This window comes from Calypte anna, chromosome 15 (assembly GCF_003957555.1).
Source record: "Calypte anna isolate BGI_N300 chromosome 15, bCalAnn1_v1.p, whole genome shotgun sequence".
In the NCBI taxonomy this organism is placed as follows: Eukaryota; Metazoa; Chordata; class Aves; order Apodiformes; family Trochilidae; genus Calypte; species Calypte anna.
The window spans coordinates 10,492,407-10,519,600 of record NC_044261.1 but is presented as its reverse complement, the minus strand read 5'-3'; the positions used below and the strand labels follow the sequence as shown (position 1 = coordinate 10,519,600).

The 27,194-nt window shown below is 42.0% G+C and overlaps 1 protein-coding gene across 1 annotated transcript; it reads left to right on the top strand.

The window, feature by feature from the left end:
* On the top strand, positions 1-27,089 carry CCDC60 (coiled-coil domain containing 60). Its single transcript, XM_030460544.1, has 17 exons — positions 1-147; positions 215-297; positions 422-862; positions 2,496-2,884; positions 6,799-6,882; positions 7,514-7,605; positions 7,858-8,037; positions 8,484-8,606; positions 9,048-9,152; positions 10,790-10,880; positions 12,635-12,857; positions 13,920-14,007; positions 14,618-14,716; positions 14,916-15,038; positions 23,982-24,113; positions 25,016-25,205; positions 26,565-27,089. The coding sequence occupies exons 3-17, from the start codon at positions 805-807 to the stop codon at positions 26,673-26,675; spliced, it is 2,088 nt and encodes a 695-aa protein (XP_030316404.1). The 5' UTR covers positions 1-147; positions 215-297; positions 422-804; the 3' UTR covers positions 26,676-27,089.
* Positions 27,090-27,194: the final 105 nt, after the last annotated feature.

Genomic DNA, 27,194 nt, shown 5'->3' with positions numbered 1-27,194 from the left:
CGCCTCGGTTTTGGGGTTGGGACTCACAGGCACTTGTCCCTTATGTTTAGATCCCCCTTCCAATTTTTTTTCGGAGTAGGGTCCGTCTCCCTGTGTCTCGCTTTGTGTTCCCCACTGCCCTCGGGTGCTGCTGCGACGGCGACGCCGGTAAGTGCTGCGACTGCTACCCTGGATGGTGCTGCCACGGGTTTAACAACTGACTTCACTGATTCAGTTGCTTGAGTTCACTGATTCAGTTGCTGACTGCTGGCTACTGACGGGAAGTGCGGGCGCGGAGCGGCCTTTCCCTATATCACGGTAAGGGTCCTTCCACTCCCTCCCCCCCCCCCCCCCCAGTCTGCCCCCCCGTCTGCCCCTGGTACCCGCAGTCGAAGATTTTTTAATATGGTTTTTTTTGTGTGTCCTTCCTCGCCTCCTGCAGCTGCTCCTGCGCCGCGGGCCCTGGCAGAGCTTCACCTGGGCGCGGGGCGGAGAGCCCCGAGTGACCGCGTCCTGCGGGAGGAGGTCCCCCACGTCTCTGCCAGCAGAGTCGTGGGCATTTCAGGTGGGGAAAAACCTCCTGCGTTCCACCCGCCTCCCGCTGCACCCCAAATAAAAACAAACCCTCCCCATAATGCCCGCGTGCTTTGTCTGTCCCCAAATCCTCCCCGCTCTTGGGGATGCCGAGGGCTGAGGGGCGTGGGAGTTCGGTGTTTTGCTTTCGGTTTTGCTCAGGTGTTTTTCTGTTCTTTGTTTTTGTGTTGTGAGCCCCAGGTGGCTGCCGAGCCGGAGTTGAGAGAGAAGCGAGCGGTGCAACAACCCCAGATGGTCAATCAGGAAAGGGCAATGCACCCGGATTGCACTCGGGGGAAGCACAGAGTGGGTGTGTCTGTGTGTGTGTGTGCGCTTTGTGCTGCGTGGGACCTGACTGCCAGGGTTACCGTGGGGACACCAGCATAGATAGGGTGTCAGTTGCATGTCCCCTGGGTGCAAACATTCCCTGAGTCCTCCTGCAGCCTCGGGCTCACAGCTTCTGCCCTCTCATGTCTGGTCAAGTCACTAAATCAGACCTTGTACAAGCAAGGAAGTGTTGGACAGATGAAAATGCAGAGAAATAATATTAAGGGTGGTTATTTTTTGCAGGTTTGAGAGGAAAGACTGGGGGAGGAGGTGTTTCTCGATGCCCCATCCCTTCCAGAGCTGACAGGATTCAAATGGTTGGAGTGATGCTGAGAGGCTAAAAATCTAATCTGCTGGAAATTACATACCTCAAATAACGTGCTATTGCTGCTGATTGTATGAAATTCATCTTTGGTGCTCATGTGCCACCAGTTACTGCTTGTTTGACAAGTTTCGAGTGCAGATTTTACTGAAAAAGGTGCTTACTGAAAATGGTCATGGGAGGAGTAGGAGCTGATGGGTTTTCTCAAGGGTTGAACAGCACCTGCCTGCAGCACCCCTACCAGGTGCCAGGGTTAGGGTGCTCTGCCACACGTTCCATGTTGCTGCTTGTGGGAGGAGCCAGGGTTGTATTTAATTGATTAAAACACTGAAGAGCATTGGCTTTACTCTTATAATGACACTCGGGTCTTCCCAGTTCCTTCACTACTGAGCCTAACAATGTCAAGTGATAAAATTCTATTTACCTAAGGGTGAAATAAGTTATTTAGGGCCTCATTCTCCCGTGGCCCCAAGCCCTGGTGTTTCTAACCTTGAGCAATGCTCCTGAGTGATACTCTGCATGGCACAGCCACACGGTGCAGCCTAACACTTGTGGATCCCCTTGTGCTCACACGTGGGTGCTTGTACACCACCTTGTGCCAGGGTTATCCCTGCTTGGACCCAAGTGCACGGCTCACTGCTTGGCTCCTTGTGTGAGGGCTCTTGTGCATGGTCCCATGTGCTTGTGCACGGCCCACAGCCCTGTGCACAGCCCGGCGACAGGGACGCTGCGCGGGGGCCGCTCGGTGTTTGCCGCGCAACCGAGTCACGCGGAGCGCTGACCGTTAAGCCGTCGCCCGTCCTCTGAGGGGAGGGGAGCAGAGCAGAGGTGCCGCTTCTGGCCCCCCCGCTGCGCCCTGAGGGAGGAGGACGAGGTGGCGACGGTGATGAGGGGTGTAAGGCTGATCTCAAGAGCTTGACGTGGGTGCGGTCGGGGATGTAGAGAGTTGAAAGAAGAGGAGATTTTGCTGTTGTTGAAACCAGGTCTAGAGGAAGTTTTGTTCGCAAGGAAGTGTTCTGGCTCTGGGTGTTTCTCAGGAGACTTGTTAGGGTTTTTGTATGTCCGGGCCCCTCTGGATTTATTGCTGTTGTTTGAGGACCTTCTCAGTGGAATGAGACCTCATTAAGTGTTACAAACAGACGCGTTTGCTGGGTTACCCGTTAGAAAAGTTAAAAAAAAAAAAACTACTTCAGGGTTTAGCATCAGGTGTTTGTGTTCGTGACTGAGAAGATAGAGTTTTAATTAAGGAGTTAAAGGCACTAAGGTCCCTATTCTGGAACAATGCCATTACCAGGTGCATCTCAGAACTGCAAATCCAAGGCACCTGGGCTTTCAAATGCAAGAAAGAGCCCCAAACTCAAGACACCGGTGGTACTAGAGCCACCTAAGAACAGACTCAAGGTGCTGGCAGCCACAAAAGTGTTGAATCCTCGAGATTTTGTGTGCATTCAGGCTTTGCCTGGTGTTGCAAAGGAAGGGAAGGTCTTGGCCAGGAGCAGGACAGTTTACAGAACCAGCGAACCTTCACGAGAACAAGTTTTCTGGGAAAATTACCATAGGAGGCAAAAGCAGTTCACCCAGGGACACTTCACCCCCAGTGGGAAGCCTTATCGGGAGCTTGGAGACATTGCTTTCATCGAGCCGAAGAAACTGACCCTGTACTCCTTGGGGCAACTTGCACAGGTAGGTCTGACTTTACTGGTTCTGCTTTAAATGGAAAACCAAAGAGGGTTTTCTTTAAGTGAATTGTAAGGCCCTGTTTCCAGGGAGGGGATTAATTACGCCTGAGGAAATGTTTGGAACAATATTCTGTGCCTTTCTGTGAATAATCAAAATGTGGTCTAATATTTGACTAGGATACTGAATGTTTGAAAATAATGTGCTAGTGTGTTGATGTGTACATTGGGACTTGGGAACTAGCTTGAAAGTCTTGAAAATGGAAGGAGACTGATCATACTGCAGGTGTGAGGGTAAGGGATGGGATATCAAGCAGGAATGATAAGTGGTGGTATCTCAGGGGTGCATAGAAAGCTCAAGAGTGAGGCATAAAAATGGTATTAAAAGTAAAGTGCTAAGACAACTTAGGTAGAGGTGGCTTTGGAGTCTGTGAATTAATGGTTTTGCCTTTAATCTACGTTTGTGTTTGGGGTTCAAGAAAACGTAAGGGGGTTAGCAAGGAGCATCTGTGATAGTTTGTGTGGTTGTGGTCTCCTGGCCTCCTTAGTGCTGCATACCCACCAACCTAGTGGGTCTTGTACTGTCTTAAACTGCTTTTAAGCTAACCTTGAATTGTTAAACCCCAGGGACAAATGGTCCCTGTAAGAAGAGGCTTTATGACTTTGAGCCTACACTTCACTGTTCTTTCTAATGGAGTGTACAAGGGGTAGTGTCTGACAGCTGCAGCAGAAGCAGTGTGGTTATTAAGGTGGAACAAAAAGATTCTGTTCACCCACTACCCAAGTTTCTGTTCTGGTTGTGTATGTTGCATTCAAAGCTTAAAGTTTTAGATCAAGTGTTTTAAGCTCTAAAAAGGCAATGGGTGATGTTCTCTATTTTTGACATACTTGCTGGCTTGCAGCATCTTGCTGGCTGTCTTCATTCAGAGACTTATTTCTGTAAATTGGTCAATATTTCCTAGGTTTCTGTAAATGAATAAACAAAACAAGTGTTGCAAATGTTAGGACAAGAACACTGAACTTCTAAGCCATCTTTCCTTTGGAATATTGGGTGGTTCCTTTAAAGATTTTTCAGTTGTAGGTGTACTCTCTAATTCTGATAATCCAGAAAATGTTGGTTAATTTGTGGTGATTGTTTCTTTTGGTATTGAAAAATGTCAGGATTTGATCTCTAAGGGTGCTCTGAAACCCAGTTATAACTCAGGTTTTGAACTTCAATTAAAACTTTACAATTTATACAGAAAATGGGTCACTATATATGTGGTTGTGGCTTATGTTTTAGATTAATGAAGCTCTCATCGGGGACGCAGTCACACCTGCTGTTCCTTTTAGTGGAGTAAAAGCAGTACCTAGTCTTGAAAATCTGACTCACTATTCTTTTTTCCTTTTCCTAAGATGTAATTATTACAAAGTTGAAAAACTTAAAAAGGCAAACAAAAAACAGCAACAAAAAAAAACCTGGCAGTGTATCTGATCTATCCTCTGCTTCCCTTCAATGGAAAGCACAAGGGTTTAATGCTGTTCACACACTAACTCTATTTAAGCTGCCTGGCAGCAGAAATCTATTTAAGAAATCTGTCCTGTGCAGAAATCTATTAATGTTTTTATCAGATTCTAGAACAGGAATGTGTTTCCGTAGAGTAATTCCAAACATCCTTTGTATTACCTGTATTTTTACTTTCCATGGGTTGTTTACACTATTCCCACCCATACCTAGCAGTCCCTGTAATCTTGATTATTGAGAGAAGTGTAGATTCTGGCTATGTCTAGTTACAGGTGTCTGAGAGTGTAACATCCCTGGTACTGAAAACCATGATCTTTAATACATTAGCACTCATCTCTGCATTTGGAGTTAGCATTTTCTTCAGCCACAAGTACAGCTGATGATTTTTACTGATGAATGGCAGTAAAATTTGTAAACCAGGTGATAGTAAAAACCTTGTGAATTAAACAGGACTTGAGTATGCTAATATCTTCTAGCAAGTGCTACTTTCTAGACCGGTATTATTTTAAAGAGTAGATTAAGATTTTAAAGCATTTGAATAAGTGTGCTGGAATGGTTATGCAAAATTATAGGGGCATAGGATATTAGATGTAATAATTGTGGTTTTAGGATGTTTTTATGTATTTGATATCAACAGAGGTGTTCAGAAAAGCTGTTCATGGATTTTTTTTGTATCTTTTTTATTAAGAAAATTGGTAATCTGAACATAGAGCAACTGTTCCAACTGTTGCATTGGAAACTGATGTTATGTAGCAGCCACACCTGGCACCTTAATGCATTTCAGATTCCTGGCTTTTCAGAGCTTGTTGGAGAGAGATAGGGTGGGTAAGGAGAAGACTCTGTGGGGTTGCCTGGTTCTGTGTTGTGCTACTGAGCCCATACCCATACCATGAGAAAGAGCCCTTCCAATATCCATTACAAGTAATTGGAAGTTACTTTGCTCACTTTGAGGTTTTTGTCCCTCTCTCCCAAAGGTCAGATGTGCATTGCAGAGGGCACTGAGTCATTGAAAGTCAAAGACTATCCAGACAGTATTTCTGATTTCTTAAGTGTTTAGAGCAAAGTGTTAAAGGTCTCTTCCTTAATCCTTATTGTAATGGTACATGGTGGTGATAGTCACCTTTTATTGTGTCTACATAGTTTCTTTAGTTCAATTGCTATGACAAATGAATTTGCCAAAACCTCTGAGGTGGCCTGTTGACTTTTTACATGGAAGAAAGGTGGCTCTTCTTACCAAGTCCTAAAAACAATCCAAGTCTGCAAAATCTTGAGTACTATTGGTATCAAAGCCTGTTCTATGTTTGTCATAAAATTCTGTTCTGGAATTCTGTGCTTTGGGTAAATAAATCACTAGATGAGGTTGACAAAAGTTTCAGTATACTGTTGTCTTTATGTTGTACTGTTGTACATTATATATTGTCTGTATATTGTGGACAATGTATATTGTCTGTATAATGCCATAGCTGTATAGTTTTCTCTTGGGTTTTTTTATAACTGCACTGCAAATTAAAAAGATTTCTAATATTTTGTAATTATGTACTGTTACCATTTTAAGCTCAGATTGTACCTTTTCAATACGTGACACGGTAATGAAAGATAATGTTGTGGAAAAGGAAGCTGTTCCATTCTGTTTTCTATGGTAAGGCTGATGGGAATACATTATCAGCGTCTGTGTGTAGGGATGGTGTGCGCAGTACTTCCCCCTCTGAGCAACTGTGCCAAGGTGTGGGAAATTCACAGCTTTTTCCTTTCCTCATGAACTGGCAGAGCTGACTGACCAGAGGTAGGATGCAGGGAAATGTTTCATCTTCAGTGCTCTGTGGCATTAGATGCTTGAATATAGATAAATGGCTTCAGACACTGTACCAGTGGTCAGTGTACTGGTGCCTTCAAGCCAGTCCTGGTCAACTGGACCCCAACTACTTGCAACAGTAGAGCCTTCAGACTTGTCTTTGTTTCATTAGTTCATCCGTATAATCTGTCTGCAGATTATATTCTTTCCATTCCAGCTACTTTTCTCTTAGTGACATTTCTGGGCTTTCACAGTGTGTTACATCAGAGAAGAGCTATTTCAGTAATTCCTTATTCCTGGTTTTTGAAATTGGGTTTTCTTTTTATGTTAGACACAGCAGTCTACCTGACAGTTTTCCAAATGAAGTTGAATTTTCTAAGCATTAAAGGATAGTAATTTACAAAGCACGTATGCATTTTGTGCAGTACCTTGTCAGCAAATCCATTTGTGCGCTGAAGTTATTTATTGACCTTTTAAATTTTCACATGGTAGAGTAGCCTTTATTTTGCCTTTAGTTTGCACCTCTGTAGGTAAAATTATTTGCATCACTTAATTTTGAAAATCAGAGCCTGCTACAATATAGCAGTATTTCAAATATGAGTACATGTTTTTGTTCATTTTCTAGGAACGAGTGAAAAGCAGTGTGCAGGAAAAATCATCTGAAGAAGGTGCTGAGGTTGCTGCTATCAAGTGTTCTTCTGTTCCAGAGGTAAGACTACTGGTGAAGCTTTGATTGAATATGCAATTAAAGATAGCTATAGACAAGCATAATGCTTTAATGTTTCATACAGATATCTCTGAATTGTACACTCATAGAAAATAAAAGCCATAAAGAAAATAATAAAACCATCATGTTCTGTGCTCTAAAACCAACTATGTCTTTGGACCTTTTCTTATTTTGTTTTTCAGAACTGTCAATCTCCTTGTATTAAGTCTGACTGAAAAATTTTCAGGGTTGGAACTTGAAGTTTTCTCACCCATGCATACTTCTTTAGTTTCTTAATGCATAAGAACCCTCAGCAGTGGTTCTTAAAGTTCAGGTTTTTTCTGCCTGTCTCATAGTTTAGTGAGATTGTGAATGCTTAACTGCCTGAAAGATCTCTCTCAAACTTGGAGTCAACCTGTGAGTTTAAAGCTGCTGGGACATATGTACAGGCATGCACAACGGTATCATGTTAGGCTTATTTACATGCTTGTGAAATGGTGCAGTGCTGCCCTGCATGATGACCATATCAGAAAATATTTGGTGATTATAACTGAACCCTGAGACAGCACATCCCTTCTTTATGCAAAGGTCTTATTCATACTGTAATATTTATTTTCAACTTGATAACTTCCAGTCTGATTCACTGGAACCAGTGAAGAGTCTCTCCCCATTCACGGAAGCAGGAAAGGAGCTGAGGACTCTTAGTAAAGCCCTTGCTCGCTCAAGGTAAGAGAATCCAGAGCACACAGAAATGTGCCACTCGGGGCCAAAGAAATCTTGGGTTCTATAGTATCAGCAGTTCATATTGGGGAATTGTCCTTTGTTATCCTATTGCAGAAGGAAATACCAATGCTGAACTATTGAATACAGAAAAAAATGTGAAATCTCTGTCAGAAAATAAATTGGTGGGCAACAAAAAATAATCATTTTGATAACATATCTTTAGTAAAGTGACCAACTTGTACTGATTTTTGGCAGGCATCACGTCAGTTCTGTGAAGCAAGGGGGAGAATACTTTCGTATACTTCACCAAGAATCATTGGACAGGGAGAACATACCTGAAGCAGACCAGCAGGTTCAGGGCATGAGATGGAGACCTGGATTCCAGCTGCCCATATGCTCCTCTGATATGGAGGAGTCAGAGGAAGAACTAAACATGTAAGTGAACTAAGAGGTCTTTTGGTGTCTGAGAGTGACGATTTCAAGTTTTTGTCATTACTTGGTATTGAGGGGGAATATTACTACTTTTGTGAAGAGAAAATGCTTAAAATCTGGATAGGTGAGCAGCTGTAAATTTAGAAAGCATGGGGGGAAAAAATCCCACAGTGGAGCCATAGCATTAACAACAAAAAATAATTGCATTCAGCAGAATAAATGGCTTGGTTGGTAAAGACTGATACTGGATTTTTAATATATATGTGTGCATTTATATATCTATATATATATAAATGCAGGAACAGTTTCAAAATATACCTAAGTATTCTTTTAAATTTTAGGAAGAGATTTAGGGATTGTGGTCATATGAACACAATTAACAGTTTCATTGGCTTTGCTTTCATTTCACACAATCATTTTTTAACTGCAGTCTTTGTACTTTCCCACAGTTGCTCTCTAACAGAAGGTAACCACCTGAGGAAGTCGGGGAAGAAGAAAAAAAATATGACTTTACAAAATTTCGCTCCAGTTCATACCAGTGTCTTGATTTCAAACCCTGCTGGAGCAAAAAGGTACATTTGAAGGCAGATTTATGTTCTGCTCTCCTTGGTAGGACATAAGTGAAATTCACAGCATCACAGACCCTTAACACCTACCCAGAGTTGCTGCTCAGCTGGTCTGAGTTTCTGGAGTTTATGGTGAAATAATCTGTATTTACTAATAGCAACTGTTAAATTCCAAATTTATATGATTGGCAAAATTAAAATTTATTTGCCTAGGTAAAAAAGTGGGCTTGCAACAGAGAGAGGGTAAAGACAATATTTGTACAGTGTATGCTTCTATGGATTTTATGTTGTTCACTAATAGACAGTATCTGTTCCACGTTCATTAATCCAGTTGTTCATCTAAAGTGTCTTTATATATTTACATTTGCATGTGGAAAGCTGAGGTGATGCCATTTTGTCCTTTTCCCTGACCCTAGGGTGTAACACTTTTATTTCCCCTCTTTCCAGTGAGCTTCTTTTCCGACAGCTGTGTGCCATACACTGGATTTTGGAAGCTTCGACTCAAGAATCCAGCAGTCCAATACATTCCATATTAGCCTCTTGGAATCCAAAGTATGTATGCAATGCAAGATATTAGATGGCATGAGGAGTTAGGGTTCTTTTCTCCTTTGTATGTTGTTGTTTCTCTTTTTTCAAGTAATAACTTACTTGAGCAAAATGTTGTTAATTCTGTGCCATGCAACACATTTTCCATTGACTTTGTCCCCGTGAAGCCAGCAGGAAATTGTATAGTTGAATCAGTAGCACAGCATGGTTCTTTGGTTTTGCAAGTTGCAGAACTAGAAAATACTGAGCTACCCCAGCCAAATTCAGTTGGTTTTTTTCCTTTCCTTTTTATCTTTTGGTTAATAATTATGCAAATTAAGTACATGTAGTAATAGACGTGTGTATATTCCCACAGCCTTCTCTTGGAGGGTTATCCCAGTGAACTCTACAGGAATTTCATATATATTGTAATTGAAGAACAAAGTCACCTATTACATAGTAGTAGCAGCTGACTTTATTCTATCAATTATTGATGACAGTGATGAGTACTTGTAAAAGGGGCATTTCATTCTTACATTGTATTGAACTTCTGCATTGTTATAAGTAAATATTAAGTTGCCAACATTTGTAGTCAATATAACAATTTTGACATAACATAGATTTTAATTATTCAGGAGTGTTTGGTAAAACAGTAAACACTTCATGCTCTGATTTGCAGGTCAGAGCTCTACAAAACTTTTTTTTGTTTTCTTTATATGTTCTCAGTCAATACAAACTGTCTATGTGTATAACAGTGATGGAAGAGCAACATTAAATACAATTAGCTTGATAATTTGAGGGGAGAATCTGTCCAGTGTGTCTTGTGGATGAATTTTTCACCCCTTTAAATGCAAGAACCAACCAATAGATGGGGATAAAAGAAACAGTTTGTCAGGAAGTCTTGCAGATACAGTAAAGAATAAATGCATAAGGCTCTGTATGAATTTCCAGGTTCTGACATTGTGCAATCTTTTGTTGTATATTTCCTGCTGCTCTCTGTTGCTGTCTCTAAACACCACTTCTCTCTTTTAATGTAATTTTAACTTATCTGCACACACATACTTCATTACACAATAACCATGAAAAATTAGGCATGCATTTAGATCACAAAGTCTCCACCTTTACAGGAGCAGATGTGTTTTAATGTGGTAAAGGAAGCAAGCTAATAACACTGATCTGCATTGTAAAACCTTTGATGTGTGGACTGAATGGTAAATGAGACTACCTGAGCACTGACCTTTTATGCCACAGCTGAAAATACTGCAGCTTCCACATTCACTTTTGTCAGTACTGTTTTCAGCTCTAACATCTGAATTTTTGTATTAGTGTATGTCCTCACTTAGCCAATAGCATAAAAAAAGGAAGCTTGTATGAACCTGCTGTCACTTCTGTCCATGAAATCTTGCTATATGGGACCACATTTTTCAGTACTTTCACAGTGGAAGTTGAGACCATAATCTGTCCCAATACATTCATGATAGTTTGTAAAATGACTGTCCTTTGCTTAGGTTCTCCTTCACTTGTGACTGTAACTTACTTATGGCTTATACACCTTGCATTTTCTTTCCATTTCTTATAAGCAAAGATAAACATAATAGCAGTCAGCCACCATTTGTTCTTAATTTCTTGCATTTCTTACTAATAATTAAATTGTTTTCACTTAGGGACCCTGGTGGTTGTAAGAAAACACTAAAAGAAATTGAAGAAGAAAATTTAGCAGCATACATGTGGGAGCTTTTTGTTACAAACACAAAGGTAATGTCCTTATAAGTTTCTTCCTTTCTGTTGCTTAATTGAACTCTGATATCCCATTTTATACTCTGGATCTTGTGACTGCAGAGTATCTGTGTCTCTAGGTTTTAAAGAATAATAATTTGATACCATGTAGTAGGCAGAGAGCAATATGTAGCTGATTGAAACTGTGGCTTGGACCTAGTAATAAATACTGATGTGGGAAGAATTAAATATTCAGCTGAAACATAATTAGCCTCTTTTTTTGTATTTATGACCCAGAGTCAAGCCATAGTACTTGTTCACACAAACTGGTCTTTTGCAGTCAAATGGAGATTTCAGATCAGTATTTTGGAGAAATTGCTCTAGTCATTGTTTGTCAGGTTGCCTTTTTACACAGAATTTAAAACTACATTCAGAAACAAATGCCAAATGTTGAGTCCTTTAAGGAAGCAGGATTCACTTGCCTCATTCACAGCAAAGCCAAGAAAAGGAGAAACAAGCAATTCAAAGTAAAAAAGAAAAAATTAGTACCTGAGAGGAAATTAAACACAAAAGTTATCTGTAGCACTCAGCCACTGTTACTATCTTTCTGAAACAACAGAGACACTGCGTTTGAAACTGCAAAACAGAATGAAAGGGAAATGAGGGGGAATTAGGATTATAAATAGGAAAACTCAATAAAGAACCAGTGGATTTCTCACTCTGTAGCACATCTTACATTCTGATCTTCAGTAATTTGCTTAAGCTTTTTAGTTCCTGGTGCTTTGCCCCCTACAAAGCTAAGGTAAACAAATGTTGTGAAGTGCTTTTAGAATTCCAGGTGACCCACTCTTAGAAATATGAGCTCTTGGTACATGCAGACTGTTTGCTCTTATTTATCAACACCTGCAAATCATACTCTTATGTCAAACATTAGAATAAACAAAAGATTGTGATTTCTGTTAGCGAATAAGCAGTGAAAGTTGGGAAATGTTTTAAAAACCCCAGAATCTGTCTTTTTGCAAATATTCTTTCTGCTGTTAGCAAGCAGAGCCGAAGTCAGGAAATCACATAAATAACAGTGTTGTTTCTCAATGGGAGGTTTTCTGATTTTTTCATGCAGTCTTACCAGTTCTGAAAAGTCAGGTCCAAATAAACACAAGCAGACAAAATCAAAGTGCATGTCAGTCTTGGTGTGTCCTTTAGCATTTACATTGCTGAGACTTTCCCCTCCCCATATTAATGACAATTCCCTTTCTGCCATTTATACTAAGTAGTACTTAAACACTGCTTTTCATATTTTATATGAAACTTTTAGTGGAAATACTTGGTCCCTTGGGGGGAACGTGGTTTAAAATAGCTATTGTTGTGGTTATCAAGCCTGTAGAATTCACTCTGCTTTCATACTTTGCATTCCTGCCACAGGAAAGTCATTTACCAGGTTATTGGAATCTGGGAGGAGACATGAAAATTTATCAGACTTCTGTGGCCCATTCTTTCATACACATGAGAAGGCTCCTCTGTTACCAGCCCTCTCTGCAGCTGCAGTATTACTCATGTACAAATGAGCATAATCTGTTGGCATTAATGCTATATCCAGGAGTACTAGATCCAGATAACAAAATGGAGGAGGTCCTCCTACCCAGGAAATCACTAGCTTGTATGAAATCACTGGAGAAAAATCTGAGGCTACAGGAGGACCGATAGAATCCAATATTGGGATTACTTACAGAAAGAGGATTCTTTGTTGTCACATTACTATAGAAACCTCCTTTTTATTCCTTTTTTATGTACAGAAACTTGTCCGGAAAGCACGGTGTGGTCCACTTAGCAAGAAGATAAACAAGGTCCTTGCTACCTCTCAATTTAGCATTCAGTCATCTCCTGGTCATCAAACCCCTTATGGCAGTGAATCTTCCACTGTGTTTTGTTCTGAAGAAAACATCAAGATTAATGTGGCTTTATCCAATCTTTTGAATAAGTCAACACAAGCTAAAGTAAAACAGCCACCTTTTCCCTGTAAGTTACTTTTCTTGACTGCCAATATTAAATGGATTTGCCTTCAGGGTTGAATCTAAGTCAAAGAGATTGTTAGATGTATTGGTGTCTTTCTCTTCAGGCATATGGAATGCTGTACATGTCTGTGTACCCTCCTTATTAGCAAAATGTTTGAAAGACAATACAATCCCATCTGAATATTAACAAAGAATTTAATTAATGTTTAGTTTCATCAGTTTTGTTGTCAGGCTGTCATCCACATCTGTAAAGTCCAACAGATGGTGAAAACAGGGCAGTTATTCTCTGCCATAACCAACTGACCATAGTAACAGCCTTATCTGGGGAGTTCTGTTTCACTTGGGGGTTTCTTAATCTGTATTCCTTCTACTCATGCATTGGTGAGTACCTGTCCTTGATAGACCTGACAGAATAGTTTATCTGTTAGCTCTGCAGTATGTTTCAGAACAAAGCTGGGTAATTTTAAGTCTTTCCTTTCTTCTATATAAAGCTGGAACAGAAAAACACATTGGCATTTAGTAGTGCTAATTACCTTTTAATTTATATTGTCTTTATTAGACTGACATGCTCTGCTAGACTCTAAATTACTGCTCAGGAAGGAGCTCATTGTCATTTGAGATAGTCTGTGAATGTTCAGTAGCTATCAAAAGGCAGGAGCATACCGAATAGCTTCTAGGGGAGAACTAATTAAATAAAATAGAAACAGCTAAATATAAGGTTATGACAGATCTCTGTAGCATTGCAAAGTGCATGGGAAAAGTGGTTATTCACATAAAGAGAGTGGTTATTCACAGGCCCCTGTGACACTAGATCTGTCTCACCAAATTTCTGTGGAAAAAATAAAGCTTATGTTTTCCAAAGCAATTAATGAATTGGCTGCATTTGTATTTGGGCACCTATTTTAAAACCTCTTTATAAAGAAACTTTACTTCTTAGAAATAGTAAACAGCAAGTTTCTTTAGGACATCTCATTCAGGCCAGCATCTACTATAGCGTCCTCTCCATGTGGAAGAGAGAAATGCACTGTTGAAGAGGCATGCTTTTACAGCTTATTTTTTTTATCAGCCCTGCAGAAAGTCACCCAGGTAACACGTGAAAAGGTGTCAAAAGATTTCCATAAACAAGAAGATGTGGCTAAGCCTGAACTGCTGTGGTACGTTACCCCATGGGTCTGTGAAAGAGTAGGAGAAGCAACTCATCAGGACAGAGCTTATGCTTTTTTAATTCTCTTCTTTTTTTTTTTTTTTTTATGTCTCCTGAATAACTTAACTCAGCATTCAGTGAAATCAAAAGACACGTACATTTCTTGGCAAGGGTGACAGAATAACCCATTTTACTGCTGTGCAAGCAGTATGTTTTGCTTTTTTTTTTTTTTTTAAATACCCCTTCAATCTTGCTTTTTATTTAAACAAGAGATATTAAGCTTCAGCAGCTTTGTGCAAAAAACCTTATTCCTGTAGAATTTTTTCTGTCTGTACCACTGAATTTTTCACTAGTGTCTCTCTGACACTGCCAGCTAAACTTACGTTAGATGTGTTCCCTTGTTACTTCATTCTGTGGTGGTTTCCACAGCTACAAGGTCAACATGACAGAACATTCTTACAATTAGACTTTGAAGCATTTCTTCCATTTAGTTGAGAAATTTTGTAAGTGGATAGCTCCAAAAAGTCTGTAATACTAAGAATGTTTTATCGGCACCTGTAGAACCTTTTCAAGTTCTAGGGGAGGTATACTGTTATTTTAAACCTTGCTATGTCTTACAGTGTGTTGCCAGTGGTTCAGAAGAATTACAGAGCAAACATACCATCCACTAAGGATCAAGAGAGTACAATATCAGGAAAGCAGATGCCTGGAAAACAGAGGTAAGCTTCTCATTCTACATGTGAGAAGCTGATAAATTAAAAAAATTCAAATTATATTACATTTGGATTTTCACTGAGAATAAGGAGATTTCAGAATTTCCATGGGCTCACATCACTTCATGTTCTGAGCAGCACAAGTAGGTACCATAAAATGGTTACCAGAAGATTTTAATTACAGTTTTCTGTGTTCTATTTGCAGCTTTCGTATCAGCTCTTTCCTTAAAGGCAAATCTAACTTCTCTGCTGATATGAGGCAGAAATTCACAACAGTACGTGAAGAAGCAGCTTTTTGTCTGCATGATATTCTAGAGAACCTTGAGAGGTAGGAAGAGACTGTATATTCTTAAAACAGTGCACACACATGGCTTCTGACTAGCTTTAGAACTTTTCTTCAGGCCTTATAAAGATGTATTTATATGGATTGACATCAAAGTAAGAATATAGGGATGATAGAACATTTTATGAGTACCGGTGTACAAAAAGATACATTACAGATTAAATATTTACAGCAGTGTCTGGATTGCTGGAATACTCGGGAATAGTTTTGTTGAAAAGTTGAATATATTTACTTTGGACTTCATAGACCTTCCCATCAAAATGAGAGATTGCTGTTTTGTTCAACATTGCTTGGTCTCTTCTTATGATAACAGTTGCAACGCACTCTCTCATGACCTTTTCCGAGGTCAGTGGCATTTCTAGCTTGTTCACCAGCCCAAACCTGTCATCCTCTTCCTTTCACTCAGAAACATTAGTTTGTGATGTCTGTGCAAATTCTTTCATCTCAGTATGCACCAGATCTGAGTTCCTTTTCTGAGTTCCTTTTCTGAGTTCCTTTTCTGAGTTCCTTTTCTGAGTTCCTTTTCTGAGTTCCTTTTCTGAGTTCCTTTTCTGAGTTCCTTTTCTGAGTTCCTTTTCTGAGTTCCTTTTCTGAGTTCCTTTCTGAGTTCCTTTTCTGAGTTCCTTTTCTGAGTTCCTTTTCTGAGTTCCTTTTCTGAGTTCCTTTTCTGAGTTCCTTTTCTGAGTTCCTTTTCTGAGTTCCTTTTCTGAGTTCCTTTTCTGAGTTCCTTTTCTGAGTTCCTTTTCTGAGTTCCTTTTCTGAGTTCCTTTTCTGAGTTCCTTTTCTGAGTTCCTTTTCTGAGTTCCTTTTCTGAGTTCCTTTTCTGAGTTCCTTTTCTGAGTTCCTTTTCTGAGTTCCTTTTCTGAGTTCCTTTTCTGAGTTCCTTTTCTGAGTTCCTTTCCTTTTCTGAGTTCCTTTTCTGAGTTCCTTTTCTGAGTTCCTTTTCTGAGTTCCTTTTCTGAGTTCCTTTTCTGAGTTCCTTTTCTGAGTTCCTTTTCTGAGTTCCTTTTCTGAGTTCCTTTTCTGAGTTCCTTTTCTGAGTTCCTTTTCTGAGTTCCTTTTCTGAGTTCCTTTTCTGAGTTCCTTTTCTGAGTTCCTTTTCTGAGTTCCTTTTCTGAGTTCCTTTTCTGAGTTCCTTTTCTGAGTTCCTTTTCTGAGTTCCTTTTCTGAGTTCCTTTTCTGAGTTCCTTTCTGAGTTCCTTTTCTGAGTTCCTTTTCTGAGTTCCTTTTCTGAGTTCCTTTTCTGAGTTCCTTTTCTGAGTTCCTTTTCTGAGTTCCTTTTCTGAGTTCCTTTTCTGAGTTCCTTTTCTGAGTTCCTTTTCTGAGTTCCTTTTCTGAGTTCCTTTTCTGAGTTCCTTTTCTGAGTTCCTTTTCTGAGTTCCTTTTCTGAGTTCCTTTTCTGAGTTCCTTTTCTGAGTTCCTTTTCTGAGTTCCTTTTCTGAGTTCCTTTTCTGAGTTCCTTTTCTGAGTTCCTTTTCTGAGTTCCTTTTCTGAGTTCCTTTTCTGAGTTCCTTTTCTGAGTTCCTTTTCTGAGTTCCTTTTCTGAGTTCCTTTTCTGAGTTCCTTTTCTGAGTTCCTTTTCTGAGTTCCTTTTCTGAGTTCCTTTTCTGAGTTCCTTTTCTGAGTTCCTTTTCTGAGTTCCTTTTCTGAGTTCCTTTTCTGAGTTCCTTTTCTGAGTTCCTTTTCTGAGTTCCTTTTCTGAGTTCCTTTTCTGAGTTCCTTTTCTGAGTTCCTTTTCTGAGTTCCTTTTCTGAGTTCCTTTTCTGAGTTCCTTTTCTGAGTTCCTTTTCTGAGTTCCTTTTCTGAGTTCCTTTTCTGAGTTCCTTTTCTGAGTTCCTTTTCTGAGTTCCTTTTCTGAGTTCCTTTTCTGAGTTCCTTTTCTGAGTTCCTTTTCTGAGGTCCTTTTCTGAGGTCCTTTTCTGAGGTCCTTTTCTGAGTTCCTTTTCTGAGTTCCTTTTCTGAGTTCCTTTTCTGAGTGAGGTCCTTTTCTGAGTGAGGTCCTTTTCTGAGTGAGGTCCTTTTCTGAGTGAGGTCCTTTTCTGAGTGAGGTCCTTTTCTGAGTGAGGTCCTTTTCTGAGTGAGGTCCTTTTCTGAGTGAGGTCCTTTTCTGAGTGAGGTCCTTTTCTGAGTGAGGTCCTTTTCTGAGTGAGGTCCTTTTCTGAGTGAGGTCCTTTTCTGAGTGAGGTCCTTTTCTGAGTGAGGTCCTTTTCTGAGTGAGGTCCTTTTCTGAGTGAGGTCCTTTTCTGAGTGAGGTCCTTTCTGAGTGAGGTCCTTTTCTGAGTGAGGTCCTTTTCTGAGTGAGGTCCTTTTCTGAGTGAGGTCCTTTTCTGAGTGAGGTCCTTTTCTGAGTGAGGTCCTTTTCTGAGTGAGGTCCTTTTCTGAGTGAGGTCCTTTTCTGAGTGAGGTCCTTTTCTGAGTGAGGTCCTTTTCTGAGTGAGGTCCTTTTCTGAGTGAGGTCCTTTTCTGAGTGAGGTCCTTTTCTGAGTGAGGTTCCTTTTCTGAGTGAGGTCCTTTTCTGAGTGAGGTCCTTTTCTGAGTGAGGTCCTTTTCTGAGTGAGGTCCTTTTCTGAGTGAGGTCCTTTTCTGAGTGAGGTCCTTTTCTGAGTGAGGTCCTTTTCTGAGTGAGGTCCTTTTCTGAGTGAGGTCCTTTTCTGAGTGAGGTCCTTTTCTGAGTGAGGTCCTTTTCTGAGTGAGGTCCTTTTCTGAGTGAGGTCCTTTCTGAGTGAGGTCCTTTCTGAGTGAGGTCCTTTTCTGAGTGAGGTCCTTTTCTGAGTGAGGTCCTTTTCTGAGTGAGGTCCTTTTCTGAGTGAGGTCCTTTTCTGAGTGAGGTCCTTTTCTGAGTGAGGTCCTTTTCTGAGTGAGGTCCTTTTCTGAGTGAGGTCCTTTTCTGAGTGAGGTCCTTTTCTGAGTGAGGCTTTGAGGAGGTCCTTTTCTGAGTGAGGTCCTTTTCTGAGTGAGGTCCTTTTCTGAGTGAGGTCCTTTTCTGAGTGAGGTCCTTTTCTGAGTGAGGTCCTTTTCTGAGTGAGGTCCTTTTCTGAGTGAGGTCCTTTTCTGAGTGAGGTCCTTTTCTGAGTGAGGTCCTTTTCTGAGTGAGGTCCTTTTCTGAGTGAGGTCCTTTTCTGAGTGAGGTCCTTTTCTGAGTGAGGTCCTTTTCTGAGTGAGGTCCTTTTCTGAGTGAGGTCCTTTTCTGAGTGAGGTCCTTTTCTGAGTGAGGTCCTTTTCTGAGTGAGGTCCTTTTCTGAGTGAGGTCCTTTTCTGAGTGAGGTCCTTTTCTGAGTGAGGTCCTTTTCTGAGTGAGGTCCTTTTCTGAGTGAGGTCCTTTTCTGAGTGAGGTCCTTTTCTGAGTGAGTTCCTTTTCTGAGTGAGTTCCTTTTCTGAGTTCCTTTTCTGAGTGAGGTCCTTTTCTGAGTGAGTTCCTTTTCTGAGGTCCTTTTCTGAGTGAGTTCCTTTTCTGAGGTCCTTTTCTGAGTGAGGTCCTTTTCTGAGGTCCTTTTCTGAGTGAGGTCCTTTTCTGAGTGAGGTCCTTTTCTGAGTGAGGTCCTTTTCTGAGTGAGGTCCTTTTCTGAGTGAGGTCCTTTTCTGAGTGAGGTCCTTTTCTGAGTGAGGTCCTTTTCTGAGTGAGGTCCTTTTCTGAGTGAGGTCCTTTTCTGAGTGAGGTCCTTTTCTGAGGTCCTTTTCTGAGTGAGGTCCTTTTCTGAGGTCCTTTTCTGAGTGAGGTCCTTTTCTGAGGTCCTTTTCTGAGTGAGGTCCTTTTCTGAGGTCCTTTTCTGAGTGAGGTCCTTTTCTGAGGTCCTTTTCTGAGTGAGTTCCTTTTCTGAGGTCCTTTTCTGAGTGAGTTCCTTTTCTGAGGTCCTTTTCTGAGTGAGTTCCTTTTCTGAGTGAGTTCCTTTTCTGAGGTCCTTTTCTGAGTGAGGTCCTTTTCTGAGTGAGTTCCTTTTCTGAGGTCCTTTTCTGAGTGAGGTCCTTTTCTGAGGTCCTTTTCTGAGTGAGGTCCTTTTCTGAGGTCCTTTTCTGAGTGAGGTCCTTTTCTGAGGTCCTTTTCTGAGTGAGGTCCTTTTCTGAGTGAGTTCCTTTTCTGAGTGAGGTCCTTTTCTGAGTGAGTTCCTTTTCTGAGGTCCTTTTCTGAGTGAGTTCCTTTTCTGAGTGAGGTCCTTTTCTGAGTGAGTTCCTTTTCTGAGGTCCTTTTCTGAGTGAGTTCCTTTTCTGAGGTCCTTTTCTGAGTGAGTTCCTTTTCTGAGGTCCTTTTCTGAGTGAGTTCCTTTTCTGAGGTCCTTTTCTGAGTGAGTTCCTTTTCTGAGGTCCTTTTCTGAGTGAGTTCCTTTTCTGAGGTCCTTTTCTGAGTGAGTTCCTTTTCTGAGGTCCTTTTCTGAGTGAGTTCCTTTTCTGAGGTCCTTTTCTGAGTGAGTTCCTTTTCTGAGGTCCTTTTCTGAGTGAGGTCCTTTTCTGAGGTCCTTTTCTGAGTGAGGTCCTTTTCTGAGGTCCTTTTCTGAGTGAGGTCCTTTTCTGAGTGAGGTCCTTTTCTGAGTGAGGTCCTTTTCTGAGTGAGGTCCTTTTCTGAGGTCCTTTTCTGAGTGAGGTCCTTTTCTGAGTGAGGTCCTTTTCTGAGTGAGTTCCTTTTCTGAGGTCCTTTTCTGAGTGAGTTCCTTTTCTGAGGTCCTTTTCTGAGTGAGTTCCTTTTCTGAGGTCCTTTTCTGAGTGAGTTCCTTTTCTGAGGTCCTTTTCTGAGTGAGGTCCTTTTCTGAGGTCCTTTTCTGAGGTCCTTTTCTGAGTGAGTTCCTTTTCCGAGGTCCTTTTCTGAGTGAGGTCCTTTTCCGAGGTCCTTTTCTGAGTGAGGTCCTTTTCCGAGGTCCTTTTCTGAGTGAGGTCCTTTTCCGAGGTCCTTTTCTGAGTGAGGTCCTTTTCCGAGGTCCTTTTCTGAGTGAGGTCCTTTTCCGAGGTCCTTTTCTGAGGTCCTTTTCCGAGGTCCGAGTTCCTTTTCCGAGTTCCTTTTCCGAGTTCCTTTTCCGAGTTCCTTTTCCGAGTTCCGAGTTCCGAGTTCCGAGTTCCGAGTTCCAGTTCCAGTTCCGAGTTCCGAGTTCCGAGTTCCTTTTCCGAGTTCCGAGTTCCTTTTCCGAGTTCCAAGTTCCAAGGTCCGAGTTCCAAGTTCCAAGTTCCGAGTTCCTTTTCCGAGTTCCTTTTCCGAGTTCCTTTTCCGAGTTCCTTTTCCGAGTTCCTTTTCCGAGTTCCGAGTTCCTTTTCCGAGTTCCGAGTTCCTTTTCCGAGTTCCTTTTCCGAGTTCCGAGTTCCGAGTTCCGAGTTTCTTTTCCGAGTTCCGAGTTCCGAGTTCCTTTTCCGAGTTCCGAGTTCCGAGTTCCGAGTTCCAGTTCCGAGTTCCGAGTTCCGAGTTCCTTTTCCTTTTCCGAGTTCCAGTTCCAGTTCCGAGTTCCGAGTTCCGAGTTCCTTTTCCGAGTTCCGAGTTCCGAGTTCCGAGTTCCGAGTTCCAGTTCCGAGTTCCAGTTCCGAGTTCCGAGTTCTGAGTTCCTTTTCCGAGTTCCGAGTTCCGAGTTCCTTTTCCGAGTTCCGAGTTCCGAGTTCCGAGTTCCTTTTCCGAGTTCCGAGTTCCTTTTCCGAGTTCCGAGTTCCGAGTTCCGAGTTCCTTTTCCGAGTTCCGAGTTCCTTTTCCGAGTTCCGAGTTCCGAGTTCCGAGTTCCGAGTTCCTTTTCCGAGTTCCGAGTTCCGAGTTCCTTTTCCGAGTTCCGAGTTCCTTTTCCGAGTTCCGAGTTCCGAGTTCCGAGTTCCTTTTCCGAGTTCCGAGTTCCGAGTTCCGAGTTCCTTTTCCGAGTTCCGAGTTCCGAGTTCCTTTTCCGAGTTCCAGTTCCGAGTTCCAGTTCCGAGTTCCGAGTTCTGAGTTTCTTTTCCGAGTTCCGAGTTCCGAGTTCCAAGTTCCGAGTTCCGAGTTCCGAGTTCCTTTTCCGAGTTCCGAGTTCCGAGTTCCAAGTTCCGAGTTCCTTTTCCGAGTTCCGAGTTCCGAGTTCCGAGTTCCAGTTCCGAGTTCCGAGTTCCGAGTTCCTTTTCCGAGTTCCGAGTTCCGAGTTCCTTTTCCGAGTTCCGAGTTCCGAGTTCCGAGTTCCGAGTTCCTTTTCCGAGTTCCAGTTCCGAGTTCCAGTTCCGAGTTCCGAGTTCTGAGTTTCTTTTCCGAGTTCCGAGTTCCGAGTTCCAAGTTCCGAGTTCCGAGTTCCAAGTTCCGAGTTCCTTTTCCGAGTTCCGAGTTCCGAGTTCCAAGTTCCGAGTTCCTTTTCCGAGTTCCGAGTTCCGAGTTCCGAGTTCCTTTTCCGAGTTCCGAGTTCCGAGTTCCGAGTTCCGAGTTCCTTTTCCGAGTTCCAGTTCCGAGTTCCAGTTCCGAGTTCCGAGTTCTGAGTTTCTTTTCCGAGTTTCCGAGTTCCGAGTTCCAAGTTCCGAGTTCCGAGTTCCAAGTTCCGAGTTCCTTTTCCGAGTTCCGAGTTCCGAGTTCCAAGTTCCGAGTTCCTTTTCCGAGTTCCGAGTTCCGAGTTCCGAGTTCCGAGTTCCGAGTTCCGAGTTCCAAGTTCCGAGTTCCAAGTTCCGAGTTCCGAGTTCCGAGTTCCGAGTTCCGAGTTCCGAGTTCCAAGTTCCGAGTTCCAAGTTCCGAGTTCCGAGTTCCAAGTTCCGAGTTCCAAGTTCCGAGTTCCAAGTTCCGAGTTCCGAGTTCCTTTTCCGAGTTCCGAGTTCCGAGTTCCGAGTTCCGAGTTCCTTTTCCGAGTTCCAGTTCCGAGTTCCAGTTCCGAGTTCCGAGTTCTGAGTTTCTTTTCCGAGTTCCGAGTTCCGAGTTCCAAGTTCCGAGTTCCGAGTTCCAAGTTCCGAGTTCCTTTTCCGAGTTCCGAGTTCCGAGTTCCAAGTTCCGAGTTCCGAGTTCCGAGTTCCAAGTTCCGAGTTCCAAGTTCCGAGTTCCGAGTTCCAAGTTCCGAGTTCCAAGTTCCGAGTTCCAAGTTCCGAGTTCCGAGTTCCAAGTTCCGAGTTCCTTTTCCGAGTTCCGAGTTCCGAGTTCCTTTTCCGAGTTCCAGTTCCGAGTTCTGAGTTCTGAGTTCCTTTTCCGAGTTCTGAGTTCCTTTTCCGAGTTCCGAGTTCCGAGTTCCGAGTTCCAAGTTCCGAGTTCCTTTTCCGAGTTCCTTTTCCAAGTTCCGAGTTCCTTTTCCGAGTTCCTTTTCCGAGTTCCAGTTCCGAGTTCCAGTTCCGAGTTCCTTTTCCGAGTTCCGAGTTCCGAGTTCCTTTTCCGAGTTCCGAGTTCCTTTTCCGAGTTCCTTTTCCGAGTTCCGAGTTCCGAGTTCCTTTTCCGAGTTCCGAGTTCCTTTTCCGTTCCTTTTCCGAGTTCCGAGTTCCGAGTTCCTTTTCCGAGTTCCGAGTTCCTTTTCCGAGTTCCTTTTCCGAGTTCCGAGTTCCGAGTTCCTTTTCCGAGTTCCGAGTTCCTTTTCCCAGTTCCGAGTTCCGAGTTCCGAGTTCCTTTTCCGAGTTCCGAGTTCCGAGTTCCTTTCCGAGTTCCGAGTTCCTTTTCCGAGTTCCGAGTTCCGAGTTCCGAGTTCCTTTTCCTTTTCCGAGTTCCTTTTCCTTTTCCGAGTTCCAGTTCCAGTTCCGAGTTCCGAGTTCCGAGTTCCTTTTCCGAGTTCCGAGTTCCGAGTTCCTTTTCCGAGTTCCTTTTCCGAGTTCCGAGTTCCGAGTTCCTTTTCCGAGTTCCGAGTTCCTTTTCCGAGTTCCTTTTCCGAGTTCCGAGTTCCGAGTTCCTTTTCCGAGTTCCGAGTTCCTTTTCCGAGTTCCGAGTTCCGAGTTCCGAGTTCCTTTTCCGAGTTCCTTTTCCGAGTTCCGAGTTCCGAGTTCCGAGTTCCTTTTCCGAGTTCCAGTTCCGAGTTCCGAGTTCCGAGTTCCTTTTCCGAGTTCCGAGTTCCGAGTTCCGAGTTCCTTTTCCTTTTCCGAGTTCCTTTTCCTTTTCCGAGTTCCAGTTCCAGTTCCGAGTTCCGAGTTCCGAGTTCCTTTTCCGAGTTCCGAGTTCCGAGTTCCGAGTTCCTTTTCCGAGTTCCGAGTTCCGAGTTCCTTTTCCAAGTTCCTTTTCTGAGTTCCTTTTCCGAGTTCCGAGTTCCTTTTCCGAGTTCCGAGTTCCGAGTTCCTTTTCCGAGTTCCGAGTTCCGAGTTCCTTTTCCAAGTTCCTTTTCCGAGTTCCGAGTTCCTTTTCCGAGTTCCGAGTTCCGAGTTCCTTTTCCGAGTTCCGAGTTCCGAGTTCCGAGTTCCTTTTCCAAGTTCCGAGTTCCGAGTTCCGAGTTCCTTTTCCAAGTTCCTTTTCCGAGTTCCGAGTTCCTTTTCCGAGTTCCGAGTTCCTTTTCCAAGTTCCGAGTTCCGAGTTCCGAGTTCCTTTTCTGAGTTCCGAGTTCCGAGTTCCTGTTCTGAGTTCCTTTTCCGAGTTCCGAGTTCCTTTTCCGAGTTCCGAGTTCCGAGTTCCTGTTCCGAGTTCCTTTTCCGAGTTCCTTTTCCGAGTTCCGAGTTCCGAGTTCCTGTTCCGAGTTCCTTTTCCGAGTTCCTTTTCCGAGTTCCGAGTTCCGAGTTCCTGTTCCGAGTTCCGAGTTCCTGTTCCGAGTTCCTAGTTCCAAGTTCCGAGTTCCGAGTTCCTTTTCTGACTTCCAAGTTATTTAAATGCTTCAGTTCTGAGGTTTTTTTTCTTACCTACAGCACAGAGCTGATGTAAAACTTAAAAACTTTTTAATATGTTTGTAGAAATATGGATGTCTGTAGAACACTGTAAAAGCAGAAGTTTTTATTAGTGTCCACAGACTGAACAATGTGTTCCTCACGTTCATTTTCTACCTGCCTTAGTACCTTTCCAAGTAACTACGTACAAGTATGGTAATGTTTAAAACAGAACTCTGACTTTTAAGGTTTCTTTTGTAGGACACAGGAAGAGCGATGTCGGGCGAAATTTGAAGCTTTGAAACAATTGACATCTTTTAGAAGAGACATGGAAAGAGTAAGACAGGTGGGCAGTAAAGCCAAAAGAGAAGATGAGGAAGATGAAATAAACTGGTAAGAAGGCACAGAAACATTCAGTTCAGATGACATGGTCAGGGTCTCACAGTTCTCTCTTTTTGTTCTAAAGTGTCTTTGCTTTGAAGAGAAAGAGAAAGTATCACTAGAAACTGCTGAATCAGTTGCTGGAAATGCAGGCTCTTCAAACTGTTAGCAATGAAAATACAGATATGATCTGGTGCTCAGTAAGACCCTAACTTGTAGGGAGGCAGCACTTCCTGCTGATGTGCTGCCACATCCTCAGCCCTTTGCAATGAAAACTACAGAACACCTTAGTCATGCAGTTTGGGAACGTGGGAACATCAGTCTTGAAGGCTGTCAAAGCAGCACTGGAGAGTCTACACAGAACTCGTAAAATAAAGGCAGTCTTTTCACAGGAGTTGTAATGTCTAAGTCACCTTCTGAATCTCTACTCAGAGTCAAGTGTATTACAGAGACTGTATTACAGTGTACTTAGATCAATGAGATTTATGTCTGCACATAGAGGAAAATGATAGCACAGGGAAAAGAAATAGTAAAGAGGCTCAAAGTGTGTCAGATTGCACCAGAAAATCCATAGAGGCTAAATAAATAGAGGAGGCCAAATCTGTAGTAAAGTAGAAACATTTGTTGGGATTTGCTTTCATACACAAGTTAGTCATCCTAATTTTAAATGGATGAAGAGGCATCTATTTCAATGCCCTGCAAAGGGAGCTGGTGCACAAGTCCTATGAAGTAAAGCTCTTTTGTAATGTTCGCTCAAAATTACATGAATCATCACATTCCCTGAAGAGCAATTTTTTCTGTGGAAGCTGCAGAGGTGGTAAAGTGGCAGAAATGCAAGGCAAACTCAGTTATTAATCAGATATGCATTTTTTTTTCTCATGGCTTCTCTTTTACTGTGCTTCTTTCTGCCACAGGTTTCCTCTATTGCTTGCCAGGCTCCCAGAGTCTGTAAAGAATAACCATTATGTGCAGAAAATCTTAAAGAAGCTGGAAAAATATTACAATACTCCTGATTTGAAAATTGATCCAGACACCTTTCTTAAGGCTCTGGATGATCTACAGGTCTGGGAGCTCTGTTCTCCAGAAATTGCTGCAGCAGTGGAGGTGAGTCCAGTGTTTGATTCTGTGTGTGATGAGGGTGGAGAGAGCAGGAGCCTGTGGGTGATCCATACGCTGCAAAGTTACAAGATGGAATATTTTAGGATCTTTCTAAATTCAGATGCTACTATTCTCCTTTGAACTCCTGAGAAGAAAGATGTGACAAACATTGGATTACCAATAATATAATTGTTATTATGTAACTGATTTATTTACCACTACAATGAGTGGCATGTCATAGACTGTTAGGGCACTTGAAGAGATACTCTTAACTTTTTGTGCCGTGCAAAGGCCTGCCATTCTTGGTAGTTACACCCATGAGCTATTCAAGTCATGTATTACATCACTGATCCAAAAACTCTGCAGGTATCCATGCTGTGCTTCAGCAACATTAAGAAAAATAAATCTGCTTCTTAAATCTTAGCCTGAGCTTAACTCTTGTAGTTCTAGAAACAACTGGCAGAAGCAAGACACAAGGAAGGGAGGAGAATGTATTTAAAAGGCGTACTGCTATGTTGTCAAATCGGGTAGCTACCTTTAAGAAAATTACAATGACGCCACCTTGTGGGGTTTTGTTCTCAGTACAGTTACTTATTTCTCCTAACCTTGTAAGACCAAAAGAAATCTCTGATAGACAGCAGGTTAGTCTTCATCTTTCATGTATTGTTATGCCTTACAAGAGGCAAAGATTTAGCACCCAACATGTCGAGATCAGGGTACCTGTATTTTCTTGATGCTTCATAATATCCATTTTGTCTTGTTCCCTAATTTGCAGAGTCACTAACTGGAGAGACAGCTGTGTCTTAATGTTCACTGTATAAATCTCTGTTGCTTGCTGTTCTTTTTAGATCTATTTCTTCACCATTTCCATTGTGTTCCCTTTGCATTTTGATCCCTCATATTAGTGCAATAGTAATAGAGGAATACGTGAGCATAGCTAAATCTGTATACTTATTTGTACTTCTTTCAAAAACAGACACAGAGGAAGGGGGACCTTGATGCTCCTTCTGACTGGAATACATACATGATACATTTCAATATCAAGAAAAGCATTGCTGAATATGACATGTCCTATTCTGATAGAGACTCTAGATGAAATTCTTATTTTACTTCAAGTTGTTTTAATGGTAGGTAGGATACAGACTTGACTTGGAAGGATTCAGGATATAAATTGCAATTAAGATGTGGAGTTTTCCGTTTAGTTTATTTTAGAGCACATCCAGCTGTTCTGAAAGTTGCATTAAAAATGTTTTGGGGGTATAACTTCTTACAGAAGCCATTACATTTATTCTATTGTCCCAGTGATCATATTTTTCCATGTTATCTCCTGCACATAAAAGCTCAGAAAATGACCTTCTGTTTCAGTTTGTACGTGAAAATATTGTGCAGATGCCAGAAGAAGATTTCAGTGAGTGGTTTCAGACAAGACTAGCCCCCTCAGAGCCCAGTCCTCCAGCTTTTAATCAAACAGACTGATGAGATGGTTTTCCAGCTGCAAGTATCTTAAATCAGAAAACTACTGCATGTTGAGATCTGCCTCAAGACTGGGGAAAGAGTTAACTTCAGGAGGTCCTACAGTCCACTCTTACACAACTGAAACTTGTCCATCTACAGTGCTCTGCTGACAGTAACTTGTCATAGAAAATAAAAGATCAATACTGTTGCTTGCTCCTTTATGATATCTTGGACTCACTGTCAAATTTCAGTCTCATCTAACCATGTAGGATGAAAACTGAGTTTCGTTTCTCGAACGAAACTCGTCGAGGTCATCTCGTCTCTTCAGACATTCAGACATTTCTTTAACAATACCTGCAGTATAACAACATCTGTTCAGTATGGAGATGCTGATTTCCATATCTAAGTAGCATTGTCTGTGTTTTTTGTTTTAGCTCTCCTCTATAAAATATCCCAAGCACAGGGTAGTTGTAAGCTTTAAGACAATTCCTTTGATGCATTCATTCTTTTCTGTAATTCAGAAATTTAATTTTTGCATTG